Source organism: Schistocerca cancellata, chromosome 7 (assembly GCF_023864275.1).
Source record: "Schistocerca cancellata isolate TAMUIC-IGC-003103 chromosome 7, iqSchCanc2.1, whole genome shotgun sequence".
In the NCBI taxonomy this organism is placed as follows: Eukaryota; Metazoa; Arthropoda; class Insecta; order Orthoptera; family Acrididae; genus Schistocerca; species Schistocerca cancellata.
In genome coordinates, this window is record NC_064632.1 from 73242578 (window position 1) to 73263233 (window position 20656).

At 45.4% G+C, this 20656-nt stretch overlaps 1 protein-coding gene across 1 annotated transcript in view; it reads right to left on the minus strand.

Moving 5' to 3' along the window:
* LOC126092649 (uncharacterized) overlaps window positions 1-20656 on the minus strand; it is a 739947-nt gene that overhangs the window by 108665 nt on the left and 610626 nt on the right. The window contains exon 4 of the mRNA XM_049908371.1: window positions 12213-12346. Within this exon, the coding sequence (XP_049764328.1) occupies window positions 12213-12346 (134 nt within the window). The remainder of the gene's footprint in view (window positions 1-12212; window positions 12347-20656) is intronic.

The following is a 20656-nucleotide window of genomic DNA, read 5'->3' on the forward strand; positions in this document are numbered from 1 at the left end:
GTCGTACACAAGCGACAAAAATATTTATTCCAAATATATTTAATCCAGACAGTAATCACCCAGAAGGAATAACAATCCACCACGCAATACTAAGCCTGTTTAAAATAAGGTCTGCTGTTAAAATACAAGATACAGAACTGTCCGCTACTATTTGTGTAGTATCCACCAGGTCGGTCGACAGAACAATTAGCGATATCCGTTATAGTTTTGAGCAACTGCTAACATAAAAGAAATCTTGGGGCTATACGCATCAGTCTTCGTGGGGCTTTCTGAATCGCAGCTTAGTATGCATCACTACTTCTTTACTAAAATATTTATGTAGCTTTATCAGTCAACCCCTATTAGAGAATTTGTTTCTAGCAAAAGTTTTGACGTCGCCTGGAGTCGTGGAACTAATGTACGAGAAGCTGTGGAGGCACCTGAATGCACGAGAATTTTTCCCTTCAGTGCCAACAAAGGTCCATCACACTAATTCCTCCCTTCGCACACGTGCCTGAACCATGAACCCCGCTCTGTTACCACATAAACAGAAAAAAAATTCCAGGCCCTGCAACTCCTTCTAGTCCTCCAAGAAATTCGGAAAGACAGTTTTGCCAGTCCTACCGAAAAACACCGGTACTACACGTTGGATATTCAAGATAAACTTTGCAGTCCATCATCAACTGAAGCTGAGTCGGAGGGATGAAACATATCTTGTGGCTTCTGCAGCATCAAATATCACGGCCCTAGACCTGTGAAGAACGTGGAATAGATCAATGTCGGTAAGCGCAAGGTTTTTTTTGTTTTCACAAAATATGTATGGGGGCTGCAGGTCGCAACAAATTCCGCTGTGGGAAATGCATGTAATAACTACTAGAACACACTGTGTAGAATTGTATGACTGTTTACTTTTTCACTATTTCCGTTCAGATAGCCCCACAAATGTTAAACTTTTCTGTTGTTTCAATGTCTAAATTTTTCTGTTTGTAATGAAGGAGAATAGATGTTGAACCAATGTACCTTTATCATAAAAATCTACAACTATAATCTGTTAATTTTTTGTGGCAAAGTCTTATGGAACCTAACCACTTAGGCCATCGGTCCCTAAGCCTACACGCTACTTAATCTAACTTAACTAACTTAAGCTATTTACAACACAGACACCCATGACCGATGGAGGGCTCGAACTTCCGACAAGGGGAGCTGCACGGACCGTGACAAGGAGCCTCAGACCGCTCGACTACCCCGTGCGGCTATATTCATTCTTACAATTTAAAATCTGTAATAAAATATGTATTATCCCTTTGCGATCCAACATGATTCATTTAGCACACGTTACCCTAAACGAGGAACATAAGATACAACACTTCTATTGACAAGTTTTAAACGAGTAAAGTGCAATATGAATATCATCAAAAAATAAAAATAAAAACATTCATTTGCTGAGTACGGGCTTGGCGACCCCGGGGTCCTGAGCTGGGGACTGGTCAGCGTCGCCAGTCTCCTGTCACCGTAACCCCCGGAAATGGTTCAGCGACCACCGCATGGCGCGGCGGTGGAATGTTGTGTGCTGCGGGGAATGGTAATCTTGGCTTGACCGCCTGGATTGCGAGGAAGGTAAACCTCTATAAAAACCCCTCAATCTTCCGGTGTGCTCCGCGCCTATGAGATGCATGGCTGTTGGGGTGGAACAGTCGCAAGCGGGCAACCTCTGGGGCACCTGCCGCGCCCCAGTTGTATAGGGCTTACTCAGGCACGCGGGGCTCTGTCTGAGCGGACCTTTAGTTCCCTAGCTGCTCGTGGGACGCACATGGCAACCACGTATTTCCCTTCACCAACTTCGCAATCAGTCAAGCGCATGAGGGAGGCTAGTCCTCCAGATATGCAGATGGAAAACAGGGCTCATGGAGTCGTAAATGACAATGTTTTCCTCGTGATTAAGAGGAAGGAGGGCTCATTTGAAAAAGTGTCTCCTTTCTACATACATAAAGGTTTAGAAGGACTCGCAGGTACACTGAAATCTATCAAACGCCTGAGGAATGGTACCCTGTTAGTTGAGACTACTAGGGCAAAGCAAGTGGAGCTGCTTCGAAAGTCAACCAAGTTAAGCGAGTACGATATTACTGTCGAGTTGCACAATTCCCTCAACTCCAGTAAAGGCGTTGTCACCTACCGTGATTTAATGGATATCGATGTCGACGAGCTGAGGCAAGAATGGGCAACACAGGGGATTGTAGACGTGGAACAAAGGACACGTAGGAATATGGAGTTATTGAGAAATCTGCCACCTTCATTGTGACTTTCAATTCGCCTGTCTTACCTGAATACGTTCTGGCTGGTTTCCTCCGACTTAGGGTTCGGCCTTATATACCTAACCCTATGCGCTGTTTCAAATGTCAGCGATTTGGCCATACGACAATGAGTTGTGGGGGTGAACCAACCTGCGGTATATGTGGCAAGGCAGCTCATGAAGCTGGGACCGACTGCACATCTCCAGCGCTGTGTATCAACTGCTCTGGGAGCCATCCCGTCTGGAACAGAGACTGCCCCGTCTTTGCGAAAGAACGAAAAATTCAGGAGATCAAGGTGACAAAGAGGCTACCTTATGTGGAAACCAAATAGAGTATAGGGCTACAAAACCCCCTGTCTTTGCCACATCCTATGCCTCCTTGGTGCACAACCGCGCGTCGCAAGTAGACGCATCGACGCAGACCATGTCCAGCGTAGCAGTATCCTCCACCAATACCTGTACCTGCGTTTGTACCTGCCAGAGCACTCCCAATAACGATATAGCTATTCAGGCTGCCCCGCCTGCACCAACTGCTATTGCAGAGAAAGCTACAGTGAAGCCTTCGAAGGCCCTCCAGAAACAGAGTGCCTCTCCACTTCCCCCAGCCCCGACTTCCTCAAAGAAAACGGGACCAGGGAAAGGGGCACGGCCTTTGACGTCAAACCTGCCAAAGGCACCATCGGATGTCGTCATGGCATCCCTGACTGATGAGGAGGAAATCGTCATGGATTTTGATACCTCTTCCCCAGAACCTGGCAGCCTCTCTGCTGCCACTCGCTCTACAAGTGCCTCACCAGCGCGGCGCAAAGACAGGGGGAAATCTAAACCGAAACGCTGATATGGCTCCCATACTTCAGTGGAATCTGAATGGAGTCAGACCTCGCTTTGCAGAATTGCGGCTGTTAGTACAGGAAAACCCCTTTTGCATCTCTTTGCAAGAGAGACATTTTAAAGAGAATGACACGCCTGTACTTACAGGATATCACATGTACAGGAAAGACGACCTGACTGGTAATAGGGCTGAAGGTGGGGTGGCAGTGTTCATTAACGACACATTCCACTCCTCACCTGTGACTTTAATCACAACGCTACAAGCGGTTGCAGCTCGGATCCTGGCCCAGGTTAATGTCACAGTGTGCTCCTTGTATTTACCACCCGCTGAGCTCATTGACAGTGAAGCCCTCGCACGGCTCATTGATCAGCTACCCCGTCCCTTTCTCATTTTAGGAGACTTTAATGCTCATCATGCATTATGGGGTTCCAACAAAACCTGCCCCAGAGGCCAGATGATTGAGCAGTTGATCAGGACTTCCGACATCATACTGCTGAACACAGGTCAGGCCACGCATTTTAGCACCGCTTCAGGTTCGTCTTCTGCCATAGACATCTCTCTTTGTTCGCCTGTGCTTGCGGACATTGCTCAGTGGGTCGTAGACGACGACCTTCGTGGCAGCGACCATTATCCTATCTGGCTCCATCTGCCAGTTGAAATGGGTCGTGTCGCACAGCCGCCGAAATGGTTGTTCCGGAAGGGAAACTGGACGCTCTACCGGCAGTTGGCTGTTTTTGAACAGTGTGAAGGCGTCCAGGATTGGGTGGATCACATTACGGCGGTGATGCAACATGCCGCTGATGTATCCATACCAAAGTCAAAGGGAACACCTGTGAGGCAGCCTGTCCCTTGGTGGAATGACGACTGTCGTACCGCCATCAGAGACAGACGGGCGGCTTTGAGAAGATTCCGTCGGTGCCCCACTACTGCGCATCTGACAACTTTCCGAATAGCACGGGCGCGGGCGAGATAAATCGTTAGGGAGAGTAAACGGAGGTCTTGGCGTGAGTTCCTGAACTCCATCAATAGGTCCACATCTTCAAGAAAAGTATGGGAAGCTATTAGGAGGATCTCAAGGCGATACTCTCGAACGCCAATAGCAGCTATACGTGAGCGGGGGTGTCTCCTAACATCTCCAAGAGACATCGCCCGGGCGTTGGCAGAATCTTTTCAAACTATTACGGCCGATTCTAGCCAGGACCCAGAATTTCTGCGCTATCCGGGTACACAGGAGAGGGCTGGTTTTGATTTCCGTTCTAAGAACGCTGAGGAATACAACCAGCCTTTCTCTTTGTGGGAGTTGGACTCTGCACTGTCCGTATCTCGGGATACCGCACCTGGTCCAGACCAGATATCGTATAGCATGCTGCAGCAGTTGGATCTGCGGTCAAAGGAGGTCCTCCTTCAACTTTTTAATGAAATTTGGAAGACAGGCGACTTTCCTAGTTCGTGGAAAGAATCGATTTTAATTCCCCTTTTAAAACCAGGGAAGGATCGGACCGAACCCAGTAGCTACCGTAGCATTAGTCTCACGAGCTGCGTCGGAAAGACATTTGAGCGTATGGTCAATAGGCGCCTGGTGTGGGTTCTCGAATCCAGATCCTTACTTACCCGCTGCCAGTGTGGGTTCAGGAGGTATCATTCCACCCTAGATAACCTGATCCTACTCGAAACAGTGATACAAGATGCTTTCCTATGGTCAATAGGCGCCTGGTGTGGGTTCTCGAATCCAGATCCTTACTTACCCGCTGCCAGTGTGGGTTCAGGAGGTATCATTCCACCCTAGATAACCTGATCCTACTCGAAACAGTGATACAAGATGCTTTCCTACGTAAGCAACACCTTATCGGGGTTTTCTTCGACCTGGAGAAGGCGTACGATACTACCTGGAGGCATACCATTTTGCGGCAGCTTTATGAGTGGGGTTTCCGTGGGCGTTTACGCACACTCATCAGATCCTTTCTGTCGGACAGGTATTTTAAGTATAAGGTTGGGAATGTCCTGTCTGACCGCTTTAAGCAGGAGAACGGTGTCTCTCAAGGAAGTGTCCTCAGTGTGACAGCTTTCGCAATTGCCATCAATAGTATTGCGTCCACAGTACGACGGCCCGTGCAGTGCTCCTTGTTTGTGGACGATTTCTCCATTTTCTGTGCGTCTTCCTCCCTCACAGCTGCTACACGCCAATTACAGCTGACACTCGTGCGATTGGAGGAATGGTCTAAGACCACGGGCTTTAAATTCTCTTTGGAGAAGACCGTTTGTGTAGATTTTAACCGTTCCCGTTCTCTTTTTAATCTCCGTGTTTTAAAACTAGGAGACACTGTTCTCCCCTTTATGGAACAAGTGAAATATCTCGGGCTTATTTTTGATGAGAAGCTCACATGGTTGCCACACTTAAAGGATCTAAAAGTCCGCTGTTTCAAGGCTTTAAACGTCCTTAAATGCGTTAGTCATAGATCCTGGGGCGCTGACTGGGCACGTCTGCTCCAACTTTATAAGGCCTTTGTGCGACCTCGACTGGAATACGGATGTCAAGCTTATGGCTCTGCAAGACCTTCCTACCTCAAAATGGTTAATTATTTTTACCTGTTTGTACTGCTATTTTATTTTTAGTTTTATCTCCCTGTTTTGATGTGCTGTGTCCAATCTTGCAATTTAAACGTCCGCAGTCCGTGGTCGTGCGGTAGCGTTCTCGATTCCCACGCCCGGGTTCCCGGGTTCGATTCCCGGCGGGGTCAGGGATTTTCTCTGCCTCGTGATGACTGGGTGTTGTGTGATGTCCTTAGGTTAGTTAGGTTTAAGTAGTTCTAAGTTCTAGGGGACTAATGACCATAGATATTAAGTCCCATAGTGCTCAGAGCCATTTGAACCATTTTTTGCAATTTAAACAATACCAATTCTCTCACAATTCGGCTCTGAATTGAACTTTTGGGAACGGGCGCTGATAACCTCGATGTTGTGCGCCCTAAAACACTAATAATCATCATTATCATCACGAATCCAGTAATTCAGTATGTAGTTGCTAATATGAATAATTTATTTATTGCAATGACTGTATGCTATGCACTGCCCTTTTAAGCATGTATTACATTGTCCGACAAAAAACATGAAGCATCACGAAGGCATGGTTGGATAACAATGTAACTTCATACATGTACACACCATCGTTGGCTGCATAAATGATTAAAGTTGTAATTCTCGCGACAGGTAGAACAGCCACCAGAGTGCATTAGTGTATTCGTATTTAGTGTTGTTTCCACTTCTAGTTGCATATATAAGGGACGCGAACATCATCGAAGGTTGGGTGATCGCTGCGGAGGACAAAGAGAAGCCACCAATTCGTGTGAGACAGCGTTATCGACACCTGGCACAGTTTGAAAGAGGCCTGATTAAGAGTCTCAGCTTGGCTGGCTTACTGAGTCGTGCAATATCCACAATTATGGGGCATTGGGATGAGACAGTGGCCCGATGTTGGTCTGCATGGCAACATGAGGGTAGGCGTCCCCGTCACTAACACTCCAGTCGATGACATATTCTCACCAAATGGGAGGCTCGCCATATTCTGCACCAATCACATCGTGCCCGTTCACATCAGCACCTACCATTCGGGAATAAGTATTGGACTCTTTGTAACATCTTCTGTTACCTTGCACCATTATTCGGTGATTAGTGGCAGCTGGAGTAGGGAATTACCATCCTATGCAAAGGCTGTGGTACTATTACCGATGTGCTTGGGTTCGGTTAAAACGTAGCATTGTGTTCAACGATGAAACGTGTTTTAGCATCGTCGGAAGTAAGGTGCCTACGTGGTGAGTGGTCCGGTTAAGTATTTCGGACAGGGACAGCGGTGTTAATCCCGGAGTCATGGTGTGGGGAGCCATCAGATTTGACTTCTCATCGAGACTGACAGTGACTGCTGGAGCTTTGACGGTGATGACATTTATCAACAAGACAATGCTCGACTACTCATGACACGTGTCTCCTGTTGCTGCTGTACTCCCGTGGCCATTAAGATTCCTAGATGTGTACCCGATAGAACACATGTGGGACCTGCTCGGACGTCATAACAGTCCGAGCGCTAGAGTTCAGATGTGGGCCAGGAGAGGATACAAAAGCTTGTGAAACCTTTCTCAACCGAACCATTGCATTCATCCAGGCCAGAGGTGATGCAACGCCGTACTGATAAGTGGGTTCGTTCCAGTAAGTTCTTTGTAAATTTTATTGGATTTTATTATCACTGAAATAACATAACGTACCCTTGAAAGTCTACCCCTTGTTTGCTAAGCTGATTAATTTTCATGTACGAAGTATTTCCCTTTAATATAAGCGGACCCAGTGCTCCATGGTTCCCATTTCTACCGCTGTGTATCTAATTCTTTCAATCAGGCCCGATAAACTGAGATATGGGTAATCAAACCCGCTAGAAAAGATAGTATTCTAATTTAAAAATGAAGCAAAGGATAACGCAACATCTGTGAATGGCCATGGAACAATACGTGCACATTAAGGACGGTAAGACTTTCTTTTTCTGATACTATGAATTCAGTTAGTCGCATGAAGTGCATAATGCATACAATGGACATGCCTGGATTGAAAATTCATAGAATATAGTAATTATCTCTGTGGTATGGATGAAGGGTACTAAATAACGCTAAGAGAGAGAATTTCAATTATCATTCTGATTTGTTTCGATAATATTTAAGAAAACTCTTACAATCTGTGACAAAACATTTAAGAAAACTATTACTCTTTGTGTCAAAACATTTAAGCAAACTGTTACTCCTTGTGACAAAACATACATGAAATCCATTACATTACTACCACTCTCAGTGACAAAACCTACATGAAGCACTCACTATCTCTTGCATCTCGTCATACCGAGAACATAGACAACACTTCGTCGCCAGTTACATCTACTAATGATTAAAATGGGTAAAAATGAATGTTACTGAATGGTGGCCTCTTAACACAATTTAGTTATTGTCACATCTATTTAACCTTTAACTCTTTCAAACATTATGTGTGTTACTACATATGCAGTACCATGCGGATCAGTTCGTGTTGAAACCACATATTATGCAACCGCAATGCAGCGTGAGCAAACCAGCCCAGGCTTCGTGACTCCACATTATTCATTCTATGATTAACGAAAGGCAAATCCAGTGACTACCGCTATGAATGCTGGCAACACGTGGCCAAGTTCGACAACAAAGAAACGAGTAAAATAAACCGTTGAATCATGAAAAATTTATATTGCTTATATCCAGAACGAAACTATGCAACAAATGAAACATTAATGAACCTATCCGTTATTGACCTAAGAACAAGATCCGTTGGTTCATGCCCTCAATCACCTCGCGCCTAAGTCCGCTAGTTGAAACACATTAATCTGAAAAATTTCTACAAATAAAATATCGCTGAACGTTTCCCGGTATTAATTCAGACCCGCATACGCTTCATAATCAATGTTACCCCAAAGAAACCTACATTATGAATAACTTTTCTCACAATCAATGACGAGCGCCGCACCCCTGCGTCCGTCTCGTTCAGTCGGCGGCCCCAGAGTGTCCTAACATGGCGCGTTCCAGGACCAACCGCCAACCGTTAAAAAAAAAAAAAAAACTGGTGGTGGGGGTAGAACCTCAGTGAGCACCAACCTCACAAACTCTGCGCTGCTCATCCCCACTATGTTTTGGAATCATGAAATCTCTGCCGAATCTGCTTACGTTGTTGTGTTGGTGCTAAACTACCCTACTGCTACCATCTTTGACTAACCCAGATTATTATACATTCCATGCATAATTACGTTTATCCATCCACACACATCATGGGATCAAAGGATGAGAGAGGAGGTGCGACACCCCCTGAGTAACAAGGCCGCCCAGCAGTGTTAGTGACGTCACGGCCCATAGCCGACGCAGCAGTCCACGGACACCTCCGTACAGACGCGCCTGATGCTAACGATCTTCTGTCCGTCATACAGAAAGGAGCGAACTATAATTCGAACCAAAGACCAAATTACATATATTCTTGTAAACAGCATAAAGGTTCATAACGAAATACCGATTACATATACGGGCAGGAAAAGGTTCTAGAACTCCTCTGAAAAGTGTTTATCTTCAGTACCAGAATGAACATCAAATTGTCAGGTTTTCTAAATAGAAAAGCACTTTGTTAGTAACAGACGGCAATAATGAGACTTTCAGTTGGTGATTTCTACGTGGAAAAGGAAATAAGCTGTAGAAAGATTGAAAATGGTAAGTAAAGAGAGCCTCAGCCGTTTGCTCACATTCTTACATGTAATGCACTTGGTTGTTTTTCATTTCCTTACCTTTAATAACATTTTTAATATTGTTTCAAGAAGTGTATCTTGAATAGCAGAGTGAACTTCAAATTTTCAGGCTTTTCTTAAAGGAAAGAGGAGTCCCTTAGTATCACAGTGCAAGACAGAATCTTGTGTTCAGTGATGTCTATGTTAAAAGGAGAATATTTGATATCTATCTTTTGTTTCCATTCTTTATTACTGGGGATACGCTTGTAAAAATTCTTGAAAAGAGCTGTCACCATGAACATATGAGTAAATTCACAATAGTCATGTGTTTTATGAGATAAAGCGAACTCTTGTTACCTTATTGTAAAAGGAAGTTGTGAGGGTTTTGCTATGTATGACAGTGTTTAAGATAATTTACTTTCAGTGTAATAGCTTGAAAATGTTAAGTCCTGCTGTCAGTTGGCATTTGTCACCACCCGTATGCGAGTTTTAAAGCTAAATAGTGTTCTGACAATTATAAAATAGTGGCAAAGTTCCTCAATCGATTAAACGTATTCCAGCCCGTATATGTAATCGGTATTTCGTTATGAACCTTTATGCTGTTTACAAGAATATATATAATTTGGTCTTTGGTTCGAATTATAGTTCGCTCCTTTCTGTATGACGGACAGAAGATCGTTAGCATCAGGCGCGTCTGTACGGAGGTGTCCGTGGACTGCTGCGTCGACTATGGGCCGCTTAGTGTGACGTCGCTAACACTGCTGGGCGGCCTTGTTATCCCGGGGGTGTCGGGAGGTGTGACACCAACAGAAGAAAAAATATACACGGAAGCATTCTTGAATCCAGAGGGTAATAAGCTAGACAAGGACGCTCTCGGCGTAAAATGAATTATTGTCGAAATTATTAAATGAAGCGTAAACCTATGACGTTTCACCCTCTGAAACTGAGAAGATTAGCCGGCCGAAGTGGCCGTGCGGTTCTGGGCGCTGCAGTCTGGAAGCGAGTGACCGCTACGATCTCAGGTTCGAATCCTGCCTCGGACATGGATGTGTGTGATGTCCTTAGGTTAGTTAGGTTTAATTACACTCCTGGAAACAGAAATAAGATCACCGTGAATTCATTGTCCCAGGAAGGGGAAACTTTATTGACACATTCCTGGGGTCAGATACATCACACTGACAGAACCACAGGCACATAGACACAGGCAACAGAGCATGCACAATGTCGGCAGTAGTACAGTGTATATCCACCTTTCGCAGCAATGCAGGCTGCTATTCTCCCATGGAGACGATCGTAGAGATGCTGGATGTAGTCCTTGCCATGCCATTTCCACCTGGCGCCTCAGTTGGACCAGCGTTCGTGCTGGACGTGCAGACCGCGTGAGACGACGCTTCATCCAGTCCCAAACATGCTCAATGGGGGACAGATCCGGAGATCTTGCTGGCCAGGGTAGTTGACTTACACCTTCTAGAGCACGTTGGGTGGCACGGGATACATGCGGACGTGCATTGTCCTGTTGGAACAGCAAGTTCCCTTGCCGGTCTAGGAATGGTAGAACGATGGGTTCGATGACGGTTTGGATGTACCGTGCACTATTCAGTGTCCCCTCGACGATCACCAGTGGTGTACGGCCAGTGTAGGAGATCGCTCCCCACACCATGATGCCGGGTGTTGGCCCTGTGTGCCTCGGTCGTATGCAGTCCTGATTGTGGCGCTCACCTGCACGGCGCCAAACAAGCATACGACCATCAGTGGCACCAAGGCAGAAGCGACTCTCATCGCTGAAGACGACACGTCTCCATTCGTCCCTCCATTCACGCCTGTCGCGACACCACTGGAGGCGGGCTGCACGATGTTGGGGCGTGAGCGGAAGACGGCCTAACGGTGTGCGGGACCGTAGCCCAGCTTCATGGAGACGGTTGCGAATGGTCCTCGCCGATACCCCAGGAGCAACAGTGTCCCTAATTTGCTTGGAAGTGGCGGTGCGGTCCCCTACGGCACTGCGTAGGATCCTACGGTCTTGGCGTGCATCCGTGCGTCGCTGCGGTCCGGTCCCAGGTCGACGGGCACGTGCACCTTCCGCCGACCACTGGCGACAACATCGATATACTGTGGAGACCTCACGCCCCACGTGTTGAGCAATTCGGCGGTACGTCCACCCGGCCTCCCGCATGCCCACTATACGCCCTCGCTCAAAGTCCGTCAACTGCACATACGGTTCACGTCCACGCTGTCGCGGCATGCTACCAGTGTTAAAGACTGCGATGGAGCTCCGTATGCCACGGCAAACTGGCTGACACTGACGGCGGCGGTGCACAAATGCTGCGCAGCTAGGGCTATTCGACGGCCAACACCGCGGTTCCTGGTGTGTCCGCTGTGCCGTGCGTTTGATCATTGCTTGTACAGCCCTCTCGCAGTGTCCGGAGCAAGTATGGTGGGTCTGACACACCGGTGTCAATGTGTTCTTTTTTCCATTTCCAGGAGTGTAGTTCTAAGTTCTAGGCGACTGATGACCACAGAAGTTAAGTCGCATAGTGCTCAGAGCCATTTGAACCATTTGAACTGAGAAGATTCATTTTTCTGTCAGGCAGTGTTGTTGAATGTGAATAACGAAACACAACAATGAAGTCGACTAACAGGGCCAACCGGCCAACTTCGCTGAACGTTGGCAGCCGCGAAACGGTAGGGAAGAAGGAGAGGCGCTATTTGCCGATCTCCGTCTCAACACTCCTGGGTGTCTTCCGCGCCTGCAAACTGCACTCGACGCCCTATTTAATAGACGGTCGCTTTCCCAGCTTACTGTGAAAATCGCATGCGAGATGAGTGTGAGGACGACTCACCTGCTCTCCATTGATGAACCAGGCGAGCTGTGCAGCCGGCTTGGACCTGCCCGAGGTGCAGTTGACCCTGACGGTGTCGCCCACCTGGTAGCGGGGTCGCCCGCCCGTGATCCGAGGACCTTCTTCCGGCAGGGCTGAAACACAGGAGGCAAAGCTGTCTTGCAATTTCTGCGCATGATGGAACATAAGCTCACCGTGGTGGCCCCCTTAAAAAGCATTACACTGATGAGCCGAAACATTACGACTCCTGCCCACCACGAAACTTCTGGTGGTGTTTGGGGCACATGACGCAGTAAGGAAAGAATGTAAGCGGAGGAGAGACGAATGGGTATCCATTTTGGCGAAGATACTGGCCGAAAATACGGAAACCACTTTTATGGGTGGCTTTGACGAAGTGGACATCGAAACTTCCAGGCAGATTAAAACTCTGTACCGGACCGATACTCGAACTCGGGTCCCGAGTTCGAGTTTCGGTACGGCAAACAGTTTTAATTTGTCAGGAAGTTTCATACCAGCGCACACTCCGCTGCAGAGTGAAAATATCATTCAGGAAACATCCCACAGACTGTGGCTAAGCCATGTCTCCGCAATATCCTTTCTTTCAGGAGTGCTAGTTCTGCATGGTTCGCAGAAGAGCTTCTGTAAAGTTTGGAAGGTAGGAGACGAGGTACTGGCAGAAGTAAAGCTGTGAGAACGTGGCGTGAATCGTGCTTGGGTAAGTCAGAGCACTTTCCCGCGAAAGGCAAGGTCCCGAGTTCGAGTCTCGGTCCGGCACACAGTTTTAATCTGCCAGGAAGTTTCATAACAGTGCACACTCCGCTGCAGAGTGAAAATCTCATTCTGAAAGTGGACATTGTTATGGTCCTGCAGCTGGAAACGAGAATCTCTGAAACGGCTATGCTGATTGTCTGTTTGCGTACTACTGTCGTGAACACCTATGGAAAGCAGTTGATGGATGGTGAAACAACGAGTAGACTACCAAATCTCATCACAAAACGTAGAGATCGGAGGATAGCTCGCTGTGTAATCCAGGATAGGCAGTGATCTGTGGTAGATCTGACGACATTGTACAATTCTGGTGCAGACACAAGTGTCTCGGAGCACACCGTCCAAAGGCCATTTTGAAGATAGAGCTCCATATCGCATGACCTCCTGCTTGTTCCTGTGGTGACTCAACTACATCTTCAGTTACGATTGCAGTGGTCACAGCATTACTGATTTTTCACCGTGGGTCAATAGAAACGTGTCTCCTATCGAAATAATCACATGTCCTCTTACACCACGTCAATGGCTGGTTTCTTACAAGCTGTCACCCAGGCGAATGTGGCACGAAACATGCACTGCGCCATAGATGCATGTCAGTGAGTGTAGGATATTGCTATGGGATACACTCAATTGGGCTTCCATGGAATCTGTGGTGAGAATCGAAGGTATCGGACATCAATGAACATTATTATTGCGGACCACCTGCGTCACTACATGCTTGAAGTCTCCCCCTAGGGCGGTGACATCTTCCAGCAGCATAACTGCCCGTGTTGAAAGATCAGAATCGTTTCACAGTGGATTGAGGGGCATTGCTGTGAACTCAGATAGACGTCTTTGCTAGGTAAGTGCCTGATCTGTCCCCACTGGAACACACATCGTGCGCCAGCTGCGTGCCTTTCAAACACCATCCCGTAACTTGACGGAATTGCTTGGGCTGTGCCTTGACATCTGTTGCCACATACTTCTATAATCCTTTCCAGGACTTTTAGAATCCATGCCAAGCAAAATATCCGTCGTACTGTGTTTAAAAAGAGAAATATCAAGCTATTAAACAGGTATTTAATATAATCCATTACGGAGTCGAGGTAGCAGTTGTCGTTATACCGGTTATCACTGTTAGCATTCAACCGCGATTCTTATACATATATTTTAACAACGCGTTTCAAGAGACAATGCTCCCATCATCAGGTTGTAAAATCTATGTCATGAAATTAAACGGACTAAAAAGACAAAATGACATAGATTTCATGACATAGATTTTACAACCTGATGATGGGAGCATTGTCTCTTGAAACGCGTTGTTAAAATACATGTATAAGAATCGCGGCTGAATGCTAACAGTGATAACCAGTATTAAACAGGTGGTCATAATATTTTGGCTCTTCGGCGCATATACCCCATAGAAATGGTGCCACGCAGTCAGCTGACCCTCCAGGTTGTATATGCTGGAATACATGCCCATGTCCGCTAGGGACTGCTGCTGTCAGTGAACACAGGTCCACGTGAATCAGTTTTCGGGAGAACATTGTCAAGCGAACAGCATGGAAGTGATACTTGGAGTCAGGTACCCTGAAAGAGAGCATTGCTCGAAGTGGAATATAAGACTGCACGACTTATGTGGGCCAAAACACACATAAACTGAAGAGAAGCTGACTGGAGGCGTATACTGGTCTGACTTGTGGGGTTTCCCTGTACTTTTAAATTACGCATGGCGTTTAAACCATAGCGTGTTGAGAGTGTGGTTCAGGCTGGAGGTGGGTCGAGTGACTTTCACATCATGACTTCGGCGCACTCATGCAAATTATCCTAAACATGAAAGAAATGACCTTCCTGGTTATTACGGAGACCAAGCGAGATCATTTCTACTAAAACATCATGATGAGTATGCTGTGGACACACTTCTTCCATGATAAATACAGCCATGTCATCATTATCTTCAAGGAAGGTGACATTAATGTATGTGGAAACCACCGTGGTACATCGCTGCTGACAGTTACAGATAAAGTTCTTACAAGAATTCTTTTAAATCGGATTAAGCTTATTCCAGAGTGCATTTTGCCTGAATCTCAGTGTGGTTTCCGAACCTCCAGAAGCACAACAAATATGATTTTTTGCCAGAGAACTCCAGGAAAAATCCAGAGGGCAACAGAAGCCTCTATATTTAATTTGCTACAACCAGTAAAAGTCATTGATTCACTGATCTGCCATCTGTATGGAACTAAAACACTTTGAATGTCCAAAACACCATGTGGAACTCAAGTTTTTGGTTGTCTGTCGTTTTGACAGGAGGTCTTTGAGACGACGGCTATTTACTATTGTGAGAAAATGAAACGCCTACAGCGGTCCTTATGATTTTATGTATTTCGTTGCAGCCAGTTTCGGCTCTTCAATGCATCATCCTCAAGCTGTGATTGATGCGGAAGGGGTTGACACGACCCATATACATACTGCATCAGTGGCCTGCTTAGCAGGTTACTCATACTATCTGAAATTTTCGTGTCAGCACTCTAACCATCGTCAGTTGGCAGTTGATGGGTAGAGTGCTGACACCATAGTTTTCAGATAGTCTGCGTAACCGGTTATGCTGGCCACTGATGCGGTGTATATGGCTATCGTGTGAACCCCTTCCGCATCAACTACAGCCTGCAGATGGCGCATTGAAGCGCTGAAACTGGTTGCAACAAAATAAAATCATAAGGACAGCTATAGGCGTTTCATTTTCTCACTATATGGCACTGGTTCGAGCTCAGCATGATGGCATGTCTGGGCTTGTTTTTCACAGTGAATCTGCATCTGATTCGTTTCCAATCACTCAGTGTTTAAAACAAGGCTGTGTGTTTGCTCAAACACTCTTGCTACTGTACGTGGCTGCCATGCTGTATGAATCATCTGCAAAGAACTAAATAATAGAGGTTAAATTTCATTTTGATGGAGCTCTTTTAAATCTGAGAACACTTAATTCGCATGGAAATTTTAGTTTGACGGAGGTCTTTTCAATCTGGGAAGACTTTCTCCTCAAAGACGTACCGGAGTTACCAGTGCGACAGAGCTACAGGGCGCAAATGACGCTGCATCTCCTGGTCTAACACTGGCAGAGCTACAACAATCAGACATCAGCATTAAAACCGCATATGACCAAGGGAGAAACGAAGGTACTCGCAGGACCTGCCTGAGGATTAACTCTCGCTGAGTTCAGTATCTCCACCCTAGACACAGCACTGGAGCAGGTTGAGCACTTTTCATATCTTGGAAGCATCTTGTCTAAACGGTGTACCTGCAACAAGACGTTGATAAAAGAGTTGTGGTTGCCCATACAGTATTTGGACGGTTAACGCACAGAGTCTTCATGAATAAAGCCCTAAAACTGCATACCAAATTCGTGGTGTACAGAGCTGTTGTCATCTCTGCACTCCAGTATGCCTGTGCAACTTTGATACTCTACCGCCGTGATAGCAAAAAACTTGTGTGCTTCCCCTGACAAAAAATGAGATATATCTTGAACATTGTGGCTCGTTTTATTTTATAGGTTACTATCCCTCTGTGTAGGGGCTGTAATTTTTGATATTCCCTTTTTTTTTAAACCAGCGAGGTAAAACAGAGGCCACTACTTCCACTACTTTAGTGCTCACGTACTCACACTGAGCCGTGAACACTTCCCAGTTTATCAATGGGGGATAGTTGAAGATTATTATTACTATTATCGATGCCATGCGTGCAATGGTAGTGCCAGGCGCGCGATATTGAATCTTGATCCTATCATTAATGGCGCGAGACCTGCACGACCTTGTAGCAACCGTTATAGTTCTTCATTATTCTACTGTGACACTAACGCTGGTTTCAAACAATGAAAGGGAGAATGTACAGATGAAGGGGCTCCGGAAAGGCTCAAAATCATGAAAAGTTCAATTTTTACTGTTTTGCGTTTTCTGAATCTGCAGACTATTACCTTTTAATAGATATATAATTTATTCAATTCCGAAGACTACAACTATTTTTAAATTTTTTTTGAAATGTGCTCTACATGGGCGTGACCCACTGTGGCGCTGTTAAAACTGCAGTCAAATGGTGTTATTACTAACGTCAGTGTTCATCAGGTACATTTTAGTGATGTGAGATAAAGTATGTGTTGTGGCTAACCTGTGATGGTTCAATATATATCGCTGGTGTGATTGTCGATTGTTTCATGTTTATTTACTCTGTCGTTATCTCGAAAATATTCGTAATTAATTCTGTTTCTTGAGTCTCTGTTTTGTTGAAGTATAATAATGAGTAAAAGTAAAGTTGCTGTTGCGACTTTCAATGATGGAAACATTGTAAGGTGCAAGGTATTTAGAAATATGGGAATGAAGATAGGTTCTAACATGGTACGAGCGATGCTTGCTTTAGACAAGGAACGCCTTCGGGCTGCAGACAGGGCTGTAAAGAGTCTAGAAATACAAGCAAGAGTAAACAGGAGGAGGAACAAGAGGAATCTGGAGGAGGAGTTTGCAGAGGATGAAGATAATCCATCCTATGGACCTGGAATGCACTAAAAAGTTAATCCAATCTTTGTCGCTCGATTCCCAAAACTTTTATTTTCTCATACTAATTACATGTTTTCTAAGGATCTTCCAAACATATTTGTTTCAAACTTTCAGTAAATGTTACACAGTACCTTATGCATAATTTAACACAGCCTTTTTCCAAAAAACTGTATATTTTTGAATATATAAATAAAAAATTGCAAAAAAAATGTTGTGAATTTTCATTACAATTGAAAAAAAATCATCTTTAATAACTGAACTAAAATTTTGTAAAATCCCTGTGTTAAGTTGTAGCCCATATTCCAATAAATAATCTGTAAAAAGTTCAACTTCCTACCTCAAATACTTTGTGAGGAAAGATGTAATTTGTAAGCGTTATTTTAACATTGCAAGTATAGGGCGTTCCGGAGCCCCTTAAAGGACTCATTTATTCAACAGTTGAATACTGAACAATTATACAATCAAATGGGGGTGGGGGAAGAAAGAATTGAGTTCAGCAGCTTGTCCCAACGCTCGTTCATAATAAGCCACGATAGCAGGAGACAAGGAATTTTAGGGACGATCGCCGTGTCATCAAATGAAGACGAATTTACTAAAGGAAGGGGTTGCAGGCATGCAACGACCACCACCATGAATCAGCCAAGGACTAAGAAAGATGCTACTGTGGGTGAATCGCTAGGTAGCCTCCTGTACTAAAGGAATACTACCAGCAAGACGCGAAACTATTCACATAACTTTGGCTCGCGGTACGACTTCGTTAACGAAACATGAAGGGGTGCCAGACACTCATCACGTGGCGTAGGACAAAGGGCACAAGTTTTCAAGCTAGGAAGACATAAATTCTGAGTCGAATTTTACACAGGAGAACTGAAAGAGCTACTGTCGGACAAAGTGGAAAAGTGAGCACGAATGTATGCACTTTAGTGCCGTACTGCAAGCTTCTGTGACTAACCGACACGTCTCGCACATTATGCCCGACTGTATAAGGAAAACCCTACAGTCTTGTAACACGGAAAACATTGCATAAACCGTAATTCAAGGAGGGCACATCAGTACAATGACCCATAAGGTTCCCTCTGGGCCGCAGATCGCGAATCTACAGTGCACATCGGCGCTCATGCTTACCGAACTTCATCTCCTGGAAGCAGCACCTCCGGCCTCAGGCACGGTCACACTAGGACTGACTACTGCACCTTTGTCCGCTATCCATCCACGGAGGGCGGTTGGCGCCCACCCGCGAAAAACGGGTGCGCACCTGAACTGGCCAATCATAGGGCCGGAATTTCACAGGGAGGCGACCTCGCGACGTTAAAGTTGAGAAGCAATATCAGTTACAAGGTTGGTAAGGCAGGTTGGGGAACTGAGAACAGGAGAAACTTTGGCCACTACTGAACTTTCAAACGCCACCACGTGCTTCCCTGGCGATCGGAAAAAGGATAGGAAACGGGGAGCCATCATGGCTGTTAGCATGACTGCTGCCATCGCCCATAAATAAAAAAAAAATTCCTGGGGCCAATCTCCTCTCACAGATCAGTGTGAGACAAGCTGTAAAAATCGCCAAATAAATCAGGCAACCCACAGAAATTATTAATATTACCTGAATTATTAGTTTACCGAATACCAGAATGCGTGGATTAGATATATGAAATGCGAGCACTGAATGGTGAATGAAGTGCACGTCTTTCAACGATGTGACCAACATTGCATTCTAGAGAAACCAGATATAAACAGCTCTCAGGTAATTATCATCGCTCATCAACTGATATGGTTAGGCCTTGTTGATACAAGGCTTCCTCTTCAAGTCCTTTATGGTGAAATCTGCTCTGGCAGTAGATCCCATGGTGCCCCTCCCGAACGATATAAGCACCACTTAAAACACATCATGAAGACGGCTGGCATAAACATACAAACGTGGGAAGGACGTACTGTTGTTCGGTTACTGCGAAGAAACACTACATTCACGACTGTCAGCTAGTATGAAGGAGGACGCATCAGACACGAAGAGGCCAAGCGACCAACAAGAAAGCTCCGTCAGTCACAACCCCAACCTCCTCCAACCATTTAGTGCGATTTGTGTTTGGGCGTGTTTTGTAGCAGGACTGATCCGTTCAGCCATAGGAAGCACATCCACAGTTGAGCTGAGATACTCATTCTATGCAGGAAGAAACTCTGCATACTCGGCATGGAGACACAGCCGTGGACGATGACAGCCGTGTTCATCGTGGTGCACGCATACTTTTCCAGTCTGAACACTCAAGTATTCAATCACGCTAAGTCACCCAGTCTTAATCCTCTAGAAAAATCTGGGACTATTTAGACCAACAAGTTCAACATAGCATCGGCATCCCCACAGTTTGGTAGCTCATTCTATATCTAATCCTCAATGAAAGGCTTCCATGGAGTACCTAAATAAACTTGTCCTCTCTTCCTTGCGCGTGAAGACCTTTATAAAGGTAATGGTGATATCGGTGTGACGTCCACGTGAAGGTGGCTAATTTTTCTGTCTCCGTGCTTATAAGTACCTCGACTGATCGGAGCAAGTATTCGGAGGAGCTGTTATCTGAGCTGAAGCAGAGACTATTTTCCTGTGATCCGATGTTGGCTTTTTATCGATAGAGGAACAGTTTACAGAAGACCTTCCACGGACACCATCAGCTATAAGTGCTGGCTTTAAAACCTGGAGCTGATGCGTTAGGTTTCCCTAATCCGCGTAATGTGTGTGACAGGACACGTGCAGAGATGAGCTATCTCGAACATAATGATCTCATCTATACAAACTAGAGTGAATTCCAAAGCGTACGATGTGCTAAACTGAACTTGAAATTTTCTCACACCACTTTTGCAAATTATTTCATTTAACATCAAACAACGGTTACTGACTGCAGTACCGTCATATGGGATATCGAACTATATCTGCGAATGGTTTCAGCATTTCTTGGTAGGAAGGACGCAGCGTGTTGTAAAGACAGCCATTTACAGAAGTAGAATTAATGTCAGTCATGCCTCTGGGATGTGTGTTAGGACCCTCCCTGTTAGTAATGTACATCAATAACCTGTCAAGCAATATTAACTGTAACCTCAGACTTTTTGTAGATCAAGCAGTTATTCATAATTACGTATGATCTAAAAAGGCAGCACAAATATCTAATCATATAC